The sequence below is a fragment of the Mya arenaria genome, chromosome 12, assembly GCF_026914265.1.
Source record: "Mya arenaria isolate MELC-2E11 chromosome 12, ASM2691426v1".
NCBI classification, from domain to species: domain Eukaryota; kingdom Metazoa; phylum Mollusca; class Bivalvia; order Myida; family Myidae; genus Mya; species Mya arenaria.
In genome coordinates, this window is record NC_069133.1 from 7063141 (window position 1) to 7080436 (window position 17296).

Consider the following 17296-nt stretch of genomic DNA (forward strand, 5'->3'; position numbering starts at 1 on the left):
TTAAGAAGCATCAGCAATTCTATATAATATAGCTAACCCTTTTACAAACTTTTCTTTTTTAACACCAGTAGTATATATCAAAAGGTCATATTTTACAGTATAAATATATAACATGTCTTCATGTTCGTATCGTTAATATCGTATCGTTTAGATCGGCATTAAAAATGAAATGGCATTTATACGAACGTATACTTCAAATTTGATAACAATTCTATATTCATGGAAAGAATTGAGGTGTCTAGTGAACATTTATTGGAAGTATATGTAACAATGTGATACTGATGCATTACCATTTATTTAAATACGATGGAAATAAAACAAAATAATGCGAAACATAATTAAATACAACTCCTTACGTTGTAAAACTTGAGAGCATCTTGGGCAGTTCCATCAACGAAATCCCTGACCTCTTTCACGATGGCCTTTATTTCGTCGACTACAGCATCGCCGCTTACTTGAATACTGAATACATCCTTGATAAAGTCTTTCATTCTGTTAACAACATCGCCGAGTGTAGTTGGTAGGTGCTTTACAGTATCGACCAAGGTATTGACAACTGTCTTTAAGCTTTTCCCATCTGAAGCCAAAAACAATATTTACAAACAATCAAAATGGCCAGTTTTTTTATTAACCCTATTATATAACGACAAAAACAAAACAAAATAAGCTTTCAAAAGTCTAGAGCAACGCTACCTGTGGATGTTATATTAGCATACATATATGTTTGCTGGCTTGTTTTGAAAACGTTTCGTTTCATAGTGAAAAAAGATCAATTAATAAAAAAATGTGTATAACTGTAGCCTAACACAAACTGTAGCAAATGGTTACCTTTCAACATGGTGATGACCTTCTTGAACGATGTTACAGCATCTACGATAGGATCGACTATCTTGGCGACGATTTTGTCAAAAATATGAACCAAGTCCGATAGGCTGTTGATACCGAAATCCTGCAGCGAAAGGTGGGGTATAAAACTTGGACGAATCAGTATGCAAAACATGTCCTGATTGAACATTTTACCACACTTACACTCATCATCAATGAAAAAACACTGCTTACGTGCCCACTGTAATTATCCATACCAAGTAATATCTTATCTGTTCATAGTTTAAACAGTACATGTTTTACAACGATTGTGAAGAAGGTTATGATACCTTATACTAAGTCACTCTCGTTGCGCAAGAGTGAGGTCTTGTGTTGTGGGGGAAACCGGAGTACCCGGAGAAAACCCACGTGTCCGGCTTGGTGACCACTTACCAAACTCACATGCGCCCAGGCCAGGAATCAAACCCGGGTCGCCTTGGTGAGAAGCGAGTGCGCTAACTACTGAGCTAACCGGACAATCAAACTATATTATCTGTTTATAGGCTGTGCATTCCGATCAAATTGTTTCATAAATAAAAACGCAACCATATTACACTTCAAGTAAATTGTACTTATACAAGCTCAGCAGTAAAAGGGCACATCTGGTTATTGTTCAATGGCATGATGACCAAAAGTCAGATGGACAGAAACAAGCATCAAAAATACCTTGAGAACGTTCAGGTCGTAACCTATATGCCCCTTGAAGCAGACGTAGGCCTTGACAATGTCCACCTCGAAGCCGATCATTCCCACGTGAGCCTCGGCCCAGGCCCCATCATACACGTCAACCATAAAATGACCGCTCAACAACGCTGAAAGATAAACAATTTGAAAACAATTTTCCTGATCATTCTGTCCAGAGCTCATTCGACTTTAATGATTAAAGCAAAAAGTGAATATAATTTATGTCGGATGAATAAAAATATTAGCGATGTTTAAACAGGGGAGTTTGTGGCTACGTAGCTATTAATCATTTTTTTATAAAGGCTAATATTTTTTTATCTGTGCCTCAATCATATGTTGTTGTTGTTTTTTTTATCATTCAAGTCAAATGACTTAAAGATAAAAATGTATTAAAATGAAAGGAAAATGATTGATTGTATTGCTTCAACCAATATTGTGCGCCTTTAAGTCTAACGAAGCATTTAAAAAATTAGTGTGAATCGTCTTCAAAATCAACATTAAATGCAGACTGCTTGTGCGAATGAAGTGTTTAGGAATGTAAATCATAAAAGCGTTATCCTTCCGATCACTTACAAAGTTTAAGGTCGAGTATGTTTCTAATGATGAGCCCGAAGCTGGCTCCGATGTTGCTGGTACCCAGCGTTTTGGACCACTCGAAGCCTGGAGGTTTGATGGTCACTTGGATTCCTTGCTCCAACGTCTGAAGCAGGCTTCTCCTGGCTCGACTCACGATCGGGTACGTGTAGTTATTACTGCAAGTTGATGCATATATAAAGTATAATTACGACAGAAACAGAACTCTTAGATGTAGGTATAAGAATGTTAATTATAAGTGAGTAAATCTTTAAATAAAGGTAGACACCCTTCTTTAAAGCGGTGTACTCTCTGGTGTGTTTTGACGGTTTAAATCTTATACATAAATAAAATAAGTATTCCTTAATCCTTCCGCTCACTGCTCACCTGATTATTTCCGGTTCCTGTAGCAGAGTGAAGTTCTTGTCGGTGGCCTTCGGGTGTTTGGTCAGCACAGTGTGCGCAGTTTGCCGAACAACCTCGTCGCTGTCGTGGATAACGCTCTTCACCAAAGCATCGGCGCTCTGTAAATTTGTGATCATGGTGAAAAGAACGATTGCTTTTCAATAATTCAAAGAAAACTGCAGGGACAAGCCCAGTAGCCAAAGGTTTACCGTTGAGGCCTTACAGACGCTTACAGACGCTCATTGAGAGAGACACACACAACACAATACAAAAATACGGATTCAATGTACATTAAAATATATGTATCAATAAATCGACATGAGCAGTATACTGATCGTTACTTAAAATGCATATTTATGGCAAATTATGTAAGTTTCGGACACTTTGAAAATGTGCTAGAAAAACACTGTAAGTATTGTTAATAATGCTTGATAAAAAGCGTCATCCATGCGTTCATTTTGTTTTTATATTGAGGTATGAAGAATTTCACTTACTTCATTGCAGGTGAAGTGCCTTAAACTATGAATGGCAGCCCTTCTCCACGCCGTGACACCGCCGTTCGGTTCCATATAGGACCGGATGTGACGTAATGAACGCGTCTTTCCGGCGTTTCCTAGCGACTGTATTAGAATAGTCTTAGTCTCTATGTGCTTCCTCGCAGGTATATCGTGTTGAATGATTGACCGCTTTCGCCTTGGCTTCACGATTTCCATTGATCTGCCTGTTTTGAGAATAATAATAGTTTATTGTTACTGATGGTTATATTGTGTTTGCATCAGAAATATGATGTTTTGCGTATGCCCTGAAACAACTCCAATTACTATCACATATGAAATATGTTGATTGAGTAAATTAACAGCCTAAAGGAGTCTTATACATAATGTTTTACACCCTACAATTGTAACCACGGCCCCCAGGTCCGGGGCTAAACCGGGGATAGCCGGGGAAATGGGCCGTGTTTTTACCTTTCAGGTGGCCCGGCAGTGCCGGGTGAATGCGGTGGATTTGTCTTCGCGCAAAATATAGCGGGATTGGGCCTAACCTCAGGTCCCTTCGGTGCGGGGGCATTTGGCGGGGATTTTACCATCAGTTCATCCCCGCAGGACGGGGATTTTAGCCGGGGTTGGCTGGACCGAAAGTCAAATTCCCCGCTATTCCCCGGACCTCGGGGGTGGGGTGGGGGGCGTGGTTACAATTGACTGGTGCATAACGAATCATGACACATTTTATCCCCTGGGAGTACATCAGGCTTAGTCGATAACAATTAACTCTTCGTCGAAAACGCGACATAATCCTTACAAACGCTGACGCCAATCAAAGGGAGACTACTCACTCTCATTGTGGTGGTCCAACCAGTGCTCGATTCTCTCCACGATGCGATCAGACTCGGTGAGGTTTCTGTCGTGCAGGGACTTTGCCATCGCTCCCAGAGACAGACACGCTCGTTTTCGAGTCTTCGTCAGCGTCGGCGTGTCTGTATGAAACATCATAGTAGGGATGATGACAAGTACTTTACAATATTGACTATTCAGATTGGAATTCAAATATTTGCCCTTTCACTGAAACTATGTCAAACATGCAAAGAGCAAAGTTTCCTTTAACATTGAAGTGCAGCCTTATACATTCAATTGATATTTCACTAAAGGCAATTGCTTCTTACCTCCAGGCATAATGTGTTCGTCTTCAAAGCAAAGTGCTTCCACATATTGGACAAGCTCCTGTAAGATCATTCAAGCCCACTATCAACGTTAATGTTAGCCGTTTATATATTACAATCTTAATGATTTTTAATAAACAATACATAAACAAAGTTAATGATATGCTAATTTGCTTTATAAGTATAAGCAATCGCCTGGCTCGAATTCCTCTTAGGCTCGAGCTGGATGTAAAGGACCGATTACTTTAAACTGAACCTAAGCATTCCCGCTTGGCTCGATTTTTCGAGGCTCGGGGTATTTTCGCCGGTCCCTGGGAGTTCGAGCCAACGAGCTTCGACTGTATATGACTATTTTAACTGATCTATAATTGCTTGATGCATTGTTTGAAAGCTATATATTGAATAAGTCTCGCCCAACCTGTACAGGTGACTGTATGGCGATGGAGTGGAATAGACACCTCCTCAAGTCGTCCTCAGTGGCGTTCGGTTTCATCATGACCAGCTCCAGCACTAGCAACTGGGCGTCCGCACTCCCCTCTCGTGCTATCAGGTCTGAAAAAGTAAATAATATCGATAACAATCTCACTGGTGAGTGACAGCGCTAAACTCTAAAAACAGTTCAATTATATATTTAAAAGGGTTTTCAATACTCAAAATAAAGTACGTAAACACATAGATAAAATATAAGAGCTTATCTCTTCGCGGAAATGCTTCACAGTGGGTTGAACAAGATAATTCTAAACAGCTTGACAGAAAGGCCACAGAGTTGGTTGAACAAGATTATACTTCACAGTTTGGCGGAAAGGCTACAGAGTGGGTTGAACAAGATAATACTATACAGCTTGGCGGAAAGACACACAGCGGGTTGAACAAGATTATACCAATCAGCTTGGGGGAAAGGCTACAGAGTGGGTTGAAAAGATAATACTATACAGCTTGGCGGAAAGGCTACACAGCGGGTTGAACAAGATAATACTATACAGCTTGGCGGAAAGGCTACACAGCGGGTTGAACAAGATTATACTTATCAGCTTGGCGGAAAGGCTACACAGCGGGTTGAACAAGATAATACTATACAGCTAGGGGAAAGGCTACACAGCGGGTTGAACAAGATAATACTATACAGCTTGGGGAAAGGCTACAGAGTGGGTTGAACAAGATAATACTATACAGCTTGGCGGAAAGACACACAGCGGGTTGAACAAGATTATACTATACAGCTTGGGGGAAAGGCTACACAGCGGGTTGAACAAGATAATACTATACAGCTTGGGGGAAAGGCTACAGAGTGGGTTGAACAAGATAATACTATACAGCTTGGGGGAAAGGCTACACAGCGGGTTGAACAAGATAATACTATACAGCTTGGGGAAAGGCTACACAGCGGGTTGAACAAGATTATACTTATCAGCTTGGCGGAAAGGCTACACAGCGGGTTGAACAAGATAATACTATACAGCTTGGCGGAAAGGCTACACAGCGGGTTGAACAAGATTATACTTATCAGCTTGGCGGAAAGGCTACAGAGTGGGTTGAACAAGATAATACTATACAGCTTGGCGGAAAGACACACAGCGGGTTGAACAAAATTATACTATACAGCTTGGGGGAAAGGCTACACAGCGGGTTGAACAAGATAATACTATACAGCTTGGCGGAAAGGCTACAGAGCGGGTTGAACAAGATTATACTATACAGCTTGGGGGAAAGGCTACAGAGTGGGTTGAACAAGATTATACTATACAGCTTGGGGGAAAGGCTACACAGCGGGTTGAACAAGATAATACTATACAGCTTGGCGGAAAGACACACAGCGGATTGAACAAAATTATACTAATCAGCTTGGGGGAAAGGCTACAGAGTTGGTTGAACAAGATAATACTATACAGCTTGGCGGAAAGACACACAGCGGATTGAACAAAATTATACTAATCAGCTTGGGGGAAAGGCTACAGAGTGGGTTGAACAAGATTATACTATACAGCTTGGCGGAAAGACACACAGCGGATTGAACAAAATTATACTAATCAGCTTGGGGGAAAGGCTACAGAGTTGGTTGAACAAGATTATACTATACAGCTTGGGGAAAGGCTACAGAGTGGGTTGAACAAGATAATACTATACAGCTTGGCGGAAAGACACACAGCGGATTGAACAAGATTATACTAATCAGCTTGGGGAAAGGCTACAGAGTGGGTTGAACAAGATAATACTATACAGCTTGGCGGAAAGACACACAGCGGATTGAACAAAATTATACTAATCAGCTTGGGGGAAAGGCTACAGAGTGGGTTGAAAAGATTTAACTACACACCACGGGATGAAAAGGTTATACGACACAACACGGCGGAAATGCTACACAAGGGGGTGGAAATGTTATACTACACAGCGCGGCGGAAAGGCTACACAGCGGGATGGAAATGTTATACTACACAGCGCGGCGGAAAGGCTACACAGCGGGATGGAAATGTTATACTACACAGCGCGGCGGAAAGGCTACACAGCGGGATGGAAATGTTATACTAAACAGCGCGGCGGAAAGGCTACACAGCGGGATGGAAATGTTATACTACACAGCGCGGCGGAAAGGCTACACAGCGGGATGGAAATGTTATACAACACAGCGCGGCGACAAGGCTACACAGAGCGGTGGAAGGGCTTCACAGCAAGCTGGATAAGCTATACTTCACGGCGCGGCAGAAAGGCTTCGACCCAGGGTCAAAATGTTATACTACACAACCTGGTGGCAAGGTTTTCAGCGCACTGGATAGGTTCTACAAAACAGCTTGGTGTAAAGGCTACACAGAGGGATCGAAAGGATTTACTATTCAACTTGGAATACACAGCGGAATAGAAGTATTATACAAAAAAGTGTGATGAAAAGGCTACACGGCGTGGCTGGAAGGCTACACAGCGGGTTGAACAAGATTATACTATAAAGCTTGGCGGAAAGGCTACACAGCAGGTTGGAATGGCTACACAGCAGAGTGGATACGTTGTTCTATACAGCGCGGCGAAGAGGCTTATCAGCTCGGCAGAAAGGCTACACAGCGGGGTGAAAAGGTTATACTACACAGCGCAACAATAAGGCTACACTTCGCAGTATAGGGCTTCAAGGCGGGATGAAAAGGATACACAGCGGGGTGGATAGGCTATACTTTCCAACGCGACGGAAAGCGGTATAAATGGCTTCGCGGTGCGACGTAATGCTTTTCAGGAGTATGATAAGGCCACGCAGAGGGGCGTCAAGCTTGCTTAGCAGTGTGATGAGGCTACACAGAGGGGCGTAAAGGTTGCTTAGCAGTGTGATAAGGCTACACAGAGGGGCGTAAAGGTTGCTTAGCAGTGCGATAAGGCTACACAGAGGGGCGTAAAGGTTGCTTAGCAGTGCGATAAGGCTACACAGAGGGGCGTAAAGGTTGCTTAGCAGTGCGATGAGGCTACAAAGAGGGGCGTAAATGTTGCTTAGCAGTGTGATAAGGCTACACAGAGGGGCGTAACGGTTACCCAGCAGTGCGATAAGGCTACATGGAGGGGTGTAAGGGTACTCAGCATTGCGATAAGGTTACACAAAGGAGCGTAAAGGTTACACAGGGGGGCTTAAATGTTACTCAGCAGTGTGATAAGACTACACAGAGGGGCGTACATGTTACCCAGCAGTGTGACAAGGCTACACAGGGGGGTTTAAATGTTACCCAGCAGTGTGACAAGGCTACACAGAGGGGCTTAAATGTTACTCAGCAGTGTGAAAAGATTACACAGAGGGGCGCAAATGTTACTCAGCAGTGTGATAAGGCTACACAGAGGGGCGCAAAGGTTACACAGCAGTGCGATAAGGCTACACAGGGGGGCTTAAATGTTACTCAGCAGTGTGATAAGACTACACAGAGGGGCGTACATGTTACCCAGCAGTGTGACAAGGCTACACAGAGGGGCTTAAATGTTACTCAGCAGTGTGACAAGGCTACACAGAGGTGCGCAAATGTTACTCAGCAGTGTGATAAGGCTTCACAGAGGGGCGCAAATGTTACTCAGCAGTGTGGTAAGGCTACACAGAGGGGCGCAAATGCTACTCAGCAGAGTGACAAGGCTACACCGAGGGGCGTAAATTTTACTCCGCAATGTGATAGGACACAGAGTGGCAAAAATGCTACTCAGCGGTGGGATTAGGCTACACAGAGGGGCGCAAATGTTACTCAGCAGTGCGAAAAGGCTACACTGAGGGGCATGCAAAGGTTACGCAGCAGTTTGATATGGCTACGCATTGTGGCGAAATGATGACTCAGCAGTGTGATAAATTTACACAGACGGGCGTGTAAAGGTTACTCAGCATTGCGATAAGGCTTCACAGAGGGGCGAAAAGGTTACTTACCAGTGCGATAAAAGTGGCAAAATGCTACATATCGATGTGTAAATGCTACACGGTTGTAAATGCTACATAGTGTGTTTTAAATGCTACACGGCGGCTTGTAAATGTTACACAGCAGGGGTAAGTGCGTTAATGCTACACAGCAGGACATAATTGCTTCACAACAGTGCGTAAATGCTACACAGCGGGACATAACTGCTTCACAACAGTGCGTAAATGCTACACTGCTTCACAACAGTGCGTTAATGCTACACAGCGGAACATAATTGCTACACAACAGTGCGTAAATGCTACACAGTGGGACATAATTGCTACACAACAGTGCGTAAATGCTACACTGCTTCACAACAGTGCGGAAATGCTACACAGCGGAACATAATTGCTACACAACAGTGCGTAAATGCTACACAGCGGGACATAATTGCTACACAACAGTGCGTTAATGCTACACAGCGGGACATAATTGCTACACAACAGTGCGTTAATGCTACACAGCGGGACATAATTGCTACACAACAGTGCGTTAATGCTACACAGCGGGACATAATTGCTACACAACAGTGCGGAAATGCTACACAGCGGGACATTATTGCTACACAACAGTGCGGAAATGCTTCACAGCGGGACATAACTGCTTCACAACAGTGCGTAAATGCTACACTGCTTCACAACAGTGCAGAAATGCTTCACAGCGGGACATAATTGCTACACAACAGTGCGTTAATGCTACACAGCCGGACATAATTGCTACACAACAGTGCGTTAATGCTACACAGAGGGACATAATTGCTACACAACGGTGCGTTAATGCTACACAGCGGGACATAACTGCTTCACAACGGTGCGTTAATGCTACACAGCGGGACATAATTGCTACACAACAGTGCGGAAATGCTACACATCGGGACATAATTGCTACACAACAGTGCGTTAATGCTTCACAGCGGGACATAATTGCTTCACAACAGTGCGTTAATGCTTCACAGCGGGACATAATTGCTACACAACAGTGCGGAAATGCTTCACAGCGGGATATAATTGCTTCACATCGTGGTGGTAAGGCTACACATCTGGGCAGAACTGCTACTCAGCGATTATCTTACCTATGAATAGGTTCCTCTCGTCGGCACACAATGTGTCATTCTCCGGGCATTCCTTGGACAACGCGTCCTGTCCCAGTCCCAGGAAGTCGTCACGCTCCAGGGAATGAACAAGTGTCCGTAGTTGGTGCACGCACTCGGTACGGTTCCGGTCGTCTGGAGCATACAAGGGTTCATAGTTATGGTAATATATTAGTGTTCTGCTTCATTGAGTTAATGTGCTCTGCTTCTCTATGCTAGACATAAGGGGTAGCATGAACGCAGACATCCATATTTTGAAGACAGGAAACACTTTTGACGTTCATATAAGCCGAACACAGTAGTAAGGAATCATGGACATGTGGAATATTAACCATGATAAATGTTTTCTTTCTAACACGAACGAGGTCCGTCTTAAGATTAGTCCGCGTATCTGTATCCTTTACTATGAGTAAGGTGGGGAACGGTTGGGCCAGTGACGATCGTGTGTACTTACACTTATTCTCGATGGCGTGAATACATTGTAGATAGCCCTGGATGTCCTTCTCAGCCTCCCTCAACGGGATCTTCACTTGGGGCCTCTGAAGAAAGCCAAGCGTTTACCATTGACAATTTTATTGAATTAAAGAGTGAACTATTCCGTAGATGAGGCATAATATGCGATCTTATTCTAAACGACAATACATAAACAAATGTTTACGAGTATATCTTTTCCTTATCTACCTTCAAGTACACGTACTTTGTGACATTTATAGATATTGTTTTAATGAATTTGTTTAACGTATCTTAACATTTGATTTGATAAAGATATGATGCGAAAATTAACCTCTGACTTTACCCAAACATATTTCATTTGAGGATAAGTTTGTCAACTGATAAGACAGACTAAGCCGGGAAAGCGTCCACATTACGGGAATGTACCTGCGAAGTCACCTTCATAAAAGAACATACCTGCTTGACGCTGATGGAATCCTGGTGCATCTCATGAACAGCGTACAGCGTGGGTGGCGCGTAGTGCTTGCTGTAGGGGAAACAGTGGGATCAGAAAATATAGCACTTTCTTGTTCGATACTTGATGGAAAAAATATTTTGAAGTTTTTGTCACATAATTTTTCTGAAGAAAACAACCAGGAAGTGATTTGACGGCGTCCATTACAATGCACATTCTCTGTGCAAACTCGTATTTTGTTTACTTAAACTTTGTAAGATCGTGTTTTGCTTAAGAGTACTCGTCTTTAAGAAAGGTCAATATTGTTTATAATTTACTGAATACATATAAATTTATCTCACCGGGTTACAAAGTAACAAGAAGTAAACAAACCTTTTGGCCATCAATTTTACTCTGCTTCTAGAAATGGAAGAAATCTTCGGAAACTCTGAAAAATTTATTCGTTTCAATATCGTCCTTAATATTAGTGTTGGGTCGATTATGTTTTACACTATATTTCTTTAAACCGGTTTTAACAATAAGAGTGTTTAGACAGTTTGTTCTTTGGTATATATTATGGACAACTAGTAGGTACAATTTTCTTCAAAGAAAAAAATACTTGGCTAAAAAAGAACTCCGTTATATCATGTTTCGAGACGAGAGTAATTTATTAATCAAAACATGCGATATGCTTCTTTTTTATCTAGAACTTCATGTTCTCACCTCCAGACATGTCTTCTTCAACCTCTGCTGCTCCTTCAAGTGTCCGTCTAAAACAAATATGGAAGGTCATTGATCACCAACAAAAAAGCTCTTTCTGAGAATCGGGACTAGACTTGTGTTGTTATATCAAAGATAAAGAAATGATAATTTCATTAATTATTATGAAAAATCTAAAACGTTATTGAGCAATAAGCCAACTCACGTGGTCACTCTGCTGGGCGCGTGCTGGAGCGTTATGTTGTCAAGGAGCTCTACGTGTTGAGGGGTCAGTCGGGTATCCATGTGGACTGTCTGTAGGGAGAACAGAACAAAAGGTAAAGGATGGTATTGACACACGGATAAGGGTACATTTGACGGGTGTTAAGACATTACGTTGTACTAATATTACCGAACGGCTGTGTTGGTCTCTGTGTAGACTGTGGTCGGTATATGACACTCAGTGAATGCAGAAACTATTTTCACATAAATGTACCTTATGATGCAGCCGGTGGACGTCAGTGAGGCTCTGGTGACTTCTGACCAATTTCACCCCGTCCGTCAGCCGCGTGCCCTCGTACCGGTGATTAAGGGTACCTGTAGGGAGCAGAGGGCAAGTCAAATGTAACAAAAATCATCAATTACTATTAATCTTACTGTATACACAATACTCCTTGTAAGTGTTGACGAAACCGTTGAGAATGACACATAAACGGCATACTTTAATCCTCCAAAATCTTTATTGTTCTGGTAAAAAAATGTTTTTCTTTTACATTTCCGCAATATACAATTGATTTTATTGATAAAAGTGACATATACTTGAAATGTTCAGTTATTTCTCTTTTTGTAGACCATCGCAGGCGGGCTCATACATTTCCTAGCAAATTAAGGAACATAACTCAAAATGAGTCTGGATTATGGTCCTTGTTAGTGATGAAGTACAGCGGTTATTGCCATTGTAAAAGATCGCCAACGGGATTCAAATTAATAAAAAAAACATTACATCTCGTGCACGTCGACGGCCTCGGCCATGGCACAAAGACTACGACTATTCTACAACATTTTTTTTCTTAGAAACAATAATGAAACTGAACTGACAAATGAGCAAGACTTGACCGAATTATATGTTAAAGAATTTGGCAAAAGTCCTACCTGCGTGGTCCTCCTCCTCCGAATCATACTGCCAGGACGGACCATCGCCAACCTGGTATGGAGAGACACTTTAATAGAATAAAATAATTCCATACCTGCACAGGCATAAGCTATTGTTTGATAAAATCTTTAAATGTTAACCCGCGCCCACTTGTATCAAACTGACAAACTTTTTAGTTTGGCTAAAAATAGCCAAAATGTGTATTGATTGGTCAATATTTATCAAAACATTATATCAACTAATTCAACTTAGATATACCAACTAACCTAAAGATAACCTGTGGGCAACATGTCCAAGTAATATACAATTGGATGCTGAACGACAATGAGGTTAAGATGAAGTGTTCCCTTGATAGATGCTTAAGGAACTGAGCATGTTCTATAACGTATCAAGCGTTTTAATAATTGATAAGTCCGTACCTGCACATGTGTGGTGAGGGTGGAAGCGAGCACCTTCTTGAGGGAGAGTAGCTCGTAGAGCTCCTCCGGATGGTAGTGGACGAACCGCACCAGACCAGACTGCCCAACCGTGAAGTAGAAACTGGGGACACAAGGGACGTACATGTAATGACTTAAAGGGACTCGGGACACGACAGAAGACATACAAACTGAAACTAACCCCTTTCACCTCTATGTGAACATGACATATGTTTTTTTTTTCCATACGGGCTTTTTTCTATGTGGACACCATCAAGATTTCCAGTATGGCAAAATATTTGGATCTACATACCTGGAGTGGGAGAAATAAAGAAGTAACAATAGTGTGCCAAGATTGACTAACCTGTGGTCCAGGTGCCAGTTCAGCGGGTTATCCGCCACTGAAATGGAAGAAACACATACACGTTTATGTTCAGGCTAATGTATCAGTGTAGTCTTAGCTCTAATGCAGTATTGTAGTGCTAGCTGTAATGAAGTATTGTAGTGCTAAATCTAATGTAGTAATGTAGTGCAGATTGAAGTAATGTAGTGCTTGCTTTAATGTAGTATTGTAGTGTTAGCTTTAATGTAGTATTGTAACGCTAGCTCTAATGAAGTATTGTGGTGCTAGCTCTAATGAAGTATTGTAGTGCTAACTCTAATGTAGTTTGTAGTGCAGAATGAAGTATTGTAGTGCTAGCTTTAATGTAGTAGTGTAGTGCTAGCTTTAATGTAGTATTGTCACTATAGCTCTAATGAATTATTGTGGTGCTAGATCTAATTAAGAATTGTAGTGCTAGCTCTAATGAAGTATTGTAGTGCTTACTCTAATGTAGTATTGTAACGCTAGCTCTAATGAAATATTGTAACGCTAGCTCTAATGAAGTATTGTAGTGCTAGCTCTAATGAAGTATTGTAATGCTAACTCTAATGAAGTATTGTAGTGCTTACTCTAATGTAGTATTGTAACGCTAGCTCTAATGAAGTATTGTAACGCTAGCTCTAATGAAGTATTGTAGTGCTAGCTCTAATGAAGTATTGTAGTGCTAGCTCTAATGAAGTATTGTAGTGCTAACTCTAATGAAGCATTGTAACGCTAGCTCTAATGAAGTATTGTAACGCTAGCTGTAATGAAGTATTGTAGTGCTAACTCTAATGAAGCATTGTAACGCTAGCTCTAATGAAGTATTGTAACGCTAGCTCTAATGAAGTATTGTAGTGCTAGCTCTAATGAAGTATTGTAGTGCTAGCTCTAATGAAGTATTGTAGTGCTAACTCTAATGAAGCATTGTAACGCTAGCTCTAATGAAGTATTGTAACGCTAGCTGTAATGAAGTATTGTAGTGCTTACTCTAATGAAGCATTGTAACGCTAGCTCTAATGAAGTATTGTAGTGCTAGCTCTAATGAAGTATTGTAGTGCTAGCTCTAATGAAGTATTGTAACGCTAGCTCTAATGTAGTATTGTAACGCTAGCTGTAATGAAGTATTGTAACGCTAGCTCTAATGAAGTATTGTAGTGCTAACTCTAATGAAGTATTGTAACGCTAGCTCTAATGAAGTATTGTAGTGCTAGCTCTAATGAAGTATTGTAGTGCTAACTCTAATGAAGTATTGTAGTGCTTACTCTAATGAATAATTGTAACGCTAGCTCTAATGAAGTATTGTAACGCTAGCTCTAATGAAGTATTGTAACGCTAGCTCTAATGAAGTATTGTGGTGCTAGCTCTAATGAAGTGTTGTAACGCTAGCTCTAATGAAGCATTGTGGTGCTAGCTTTAATGAAGTATTGTAACGCTAGCTCTAATGAAGTATTGTGGTCCTAGCTATAATGTAGTATTGTAGAAGAGCAGTATTGTAGTGCTAACTCTAATGTAGTAGTGTAGTGCTAGCTCTAATGCAGTGTTGTAGTGCTGGCTCTAATGTAGAATTGTAGCGCTAGCTCTAATGAAGCATTGTAACGCTAGCTCTAATGAAGTATTGTACTACTACTACTGCTACTGCTGCTGCTGCTGCTGCTGCTGCTGCTACTGCTACTGCTACAGCTACTGCTGCTGCTGCTGCTGCTGCTGCTGCTGCTGCTGCTGCTGCTGCTGCTGCTGCTGCTGCTGCTGCTGCTGCTGCTGCTGCTGCTACTACTACTACTACTACTACTACTACTACTACTACTACTACTGCTAATCTACTGCTGCTACTGCTGCTACTACTACTACCACTGCCACTGCCACTGCTACTGCTGCTGCTGCTGCTGCTGCTGCTGCTGCTGCTGCTGCTGCTGCTGCTGCTGCTGCTGCTACTACTACTACTACTACTACTACTACTACTACTACTACTACTACTACTACTACTACTACTACTACTACTATTACTACTACTACTACTATAACTACTGCTACTACTACTACTACTACTACTACTACTACTACTACTACTACTACTACTACTACTACTACTACTACTACTACTACTACTACTATAACTACTACTACTACTGCTTCTGCTACTGCTACTGCTACTTCTACTACTACTACTACAACTACTACTACTACTACTACTACTACTGCTACTGCTACTGCTACTGCTACTGCTACTGCTACTGCTACTGCTACTGCTGCTGCTGCTGCTGCTGCTGCTGCTGCTACTACTACTGCTAATCATACTACTACTACTGCTACTGCTACTTCTACTAAAACTACTGTAACTGCTACTGCTACTTAAACTGCGCTGATGGTAACTACAACTGGTACTACTCTTACTGCTGCTGCTACTGCTACTTATACTGTTGCTGCTACTTTAACTGAGCTGCTGGTACTGTGACTATAGTTACTACTATTATTAGTGCTGCCGCTACTGTTACTGCTACTAATGCTACTATTACTGCTACTTCTACTGCTACTAACGCTACTATTACTGCTAGTTCTACTACAAATGTGCTGCTGGTACTTATACTATAGCTGCGTCTACTCTTACTGCTACTGTTACTGCTACTGCTACTAATGCTATTAATGCTGCTTCTACTCCAACTGCTCTGCTGGTACTGTTACTATAGTTACTACTATTGTTACTGCTGCTTCTACTCCAACTGCTCTGCTGGTACTGTATCTATAGTTACTACTATTGTTACTGCTGCTTCTACTCTTACTGCTGCTGCTTCTGTTTCTGTTTTTAAAGCTTCTATTACTGCTGCTGCTACTGCTGCTGCTACTGCTTTTGCTACTAAAGCTACAATTACTGCTGCTTCTAATCTTACTGCTGTTGTTACTACTGCTACTACTCTTACTGCTGATGCTGCTACTACTTCTGCTGCTGCTTCTACTCTTACTGCTGCTGCTACTGCTTCTGCTATTAAAGCTGCTATTACTGCTACTGCTACTGATGCTACTGTTACTGTTGCTTCTAATCCTACTGCTTTGCTGTTACTGTTTCTATAGCTGCTACTACTCTTACTGCTGCTGCTACTTGTACTGCGTTGCGTTTAATTTAACTACAGCTGCTACCTCTCTTGCTGCTGCAGCTACTGCTACTGATACCCTTTCGCATGTTTTGAATATTTCGGATTGACAAACCTTTTACAAGTGCATTGCGTCTAACCCGTTGCTAGTAATATTAGCTGCACTCATAAAAGTCCTTATTTTCTGAAAGTAGTTTTATCTCCATGAAAAATGCTCGTGTTTGCTTTTTGTAAAGTAGACTTGACTGGCTGCCTTTGAGCACAATCATTACTAAGACAATCTATCAAACAATATTTACCTTAGATAACAGTGTTTATAGATAATGGTGAGACATTGAAGAAAAAATATGACGTTAAATACAACCTTTTAAACCTATCTAAAATTGTTTAAATAAAACCTTAAAGCCATGATTTTGATTGGCGATCGCTAAGTACCTTAACAGTGACCAAAAACTTCCTGGTCTGTAAATTAGGCTTTACTTATTGATAACGTATATTTTACGTATCTTTAAGTGCTGGCCATAATCACAATATTTCTTGTTTTAGAATAAAGTTTTCTTATATCCACCGAAGCAAAATACTCTTAAGAGATAAAATTATGGACCGAAATGACGCCAAATTGGTTTGCTTGTAAACTTATCAATCATCATTTTGAAAATATCATCTAGAAGATATGTTATGCTTATTTGAAATCTTTGCAGTCGACTTATAAATCTAGAGAAGAGTTTTTTGGTAGCCATACTAGAGAAATAGATTAATTTATAATTGCATTTGGTTTACACGGGTCATTTTTCACCTATTCAGTACATTTCGATTCCCTAATATAATAGGCTAAGTGTTGATAAAAGAATGTTCATAAACGAAACACTTCAGAATGAATAGTTAAATGCATTTCTCTCAAATTTAATATTTACAGACAAAGGCGCGGTTAATTCGACAAATAAATAGGAACTAAACGGGCTACAATATGCAGTTATGGAAATTTAATATGAGTTGGCTTTTTACCAAAAACAGTAATA

General features: G+C 41.1%; 1 protein-coding gene across 1 annotated transcript in view; it reads right to left on the bottom strand.

Moving 5' to 3' along the window:
• The window catches only part of LOC128211949 (uncharacterized), a 44890-nt gene that overhangs the window by 24044 nt on the left and 3550 nt on the right, over positions 1–17296 (bottom strand). The window contains exons 3-21 of the mRNA XM_052917111.1: positions 13192–13228; positions 12831–12951; positions 12411–12462; positions 11755–11855; positions 11485–11573; positions 11283–11329; positions 10953–11007; positions 10583–10652; positions 10128–10212; positions 9656–9808; positions 4602–4735; positions 4187–4244; positions 3860–4000; positions 3021–3247; positions 2509–2645; positions 2122–2300; positions 1531–1676; positions 829–949; positions 357–577 (exon numbers count right to left, since the gene is read on the bottom strand). Of these exons, the coding sequence (XP_052773071.1) occupies positions 357–577; positions 829–949; positions 1531–1676; positions 2122–2300; positions 2509–2645; positions 3021–3247; positions 3860–4000; positions 4187–4244; positions 4602–4735; positions 9656–9808; positions 10128–10212; positions 10583–10652; positions 10953–11007; positions 11283–11329; positions 11485–11573; positions 11755–11855; positions 12411–12462; positions 12831–12951; positions 13192–13228 (2174 nt within the window). The remainder of the gene's footprint in view (positions 1–356; positions 578–828; positions 950–1530; positions 1677–2121; positions 2301–2508; positions 2646–3020; positions 3248–3859; positions 4001–4186; positions 4245–4601; positions 4736–9655; positions 9809–10127; positions 10213–10582; positions 10653–10952; positions 11008–11282; positions 11330–11484; positions 11574–11754; positions 11856–12410; positions 12463–12830; positions 12952–13191; positions 13229–17296) is intronic.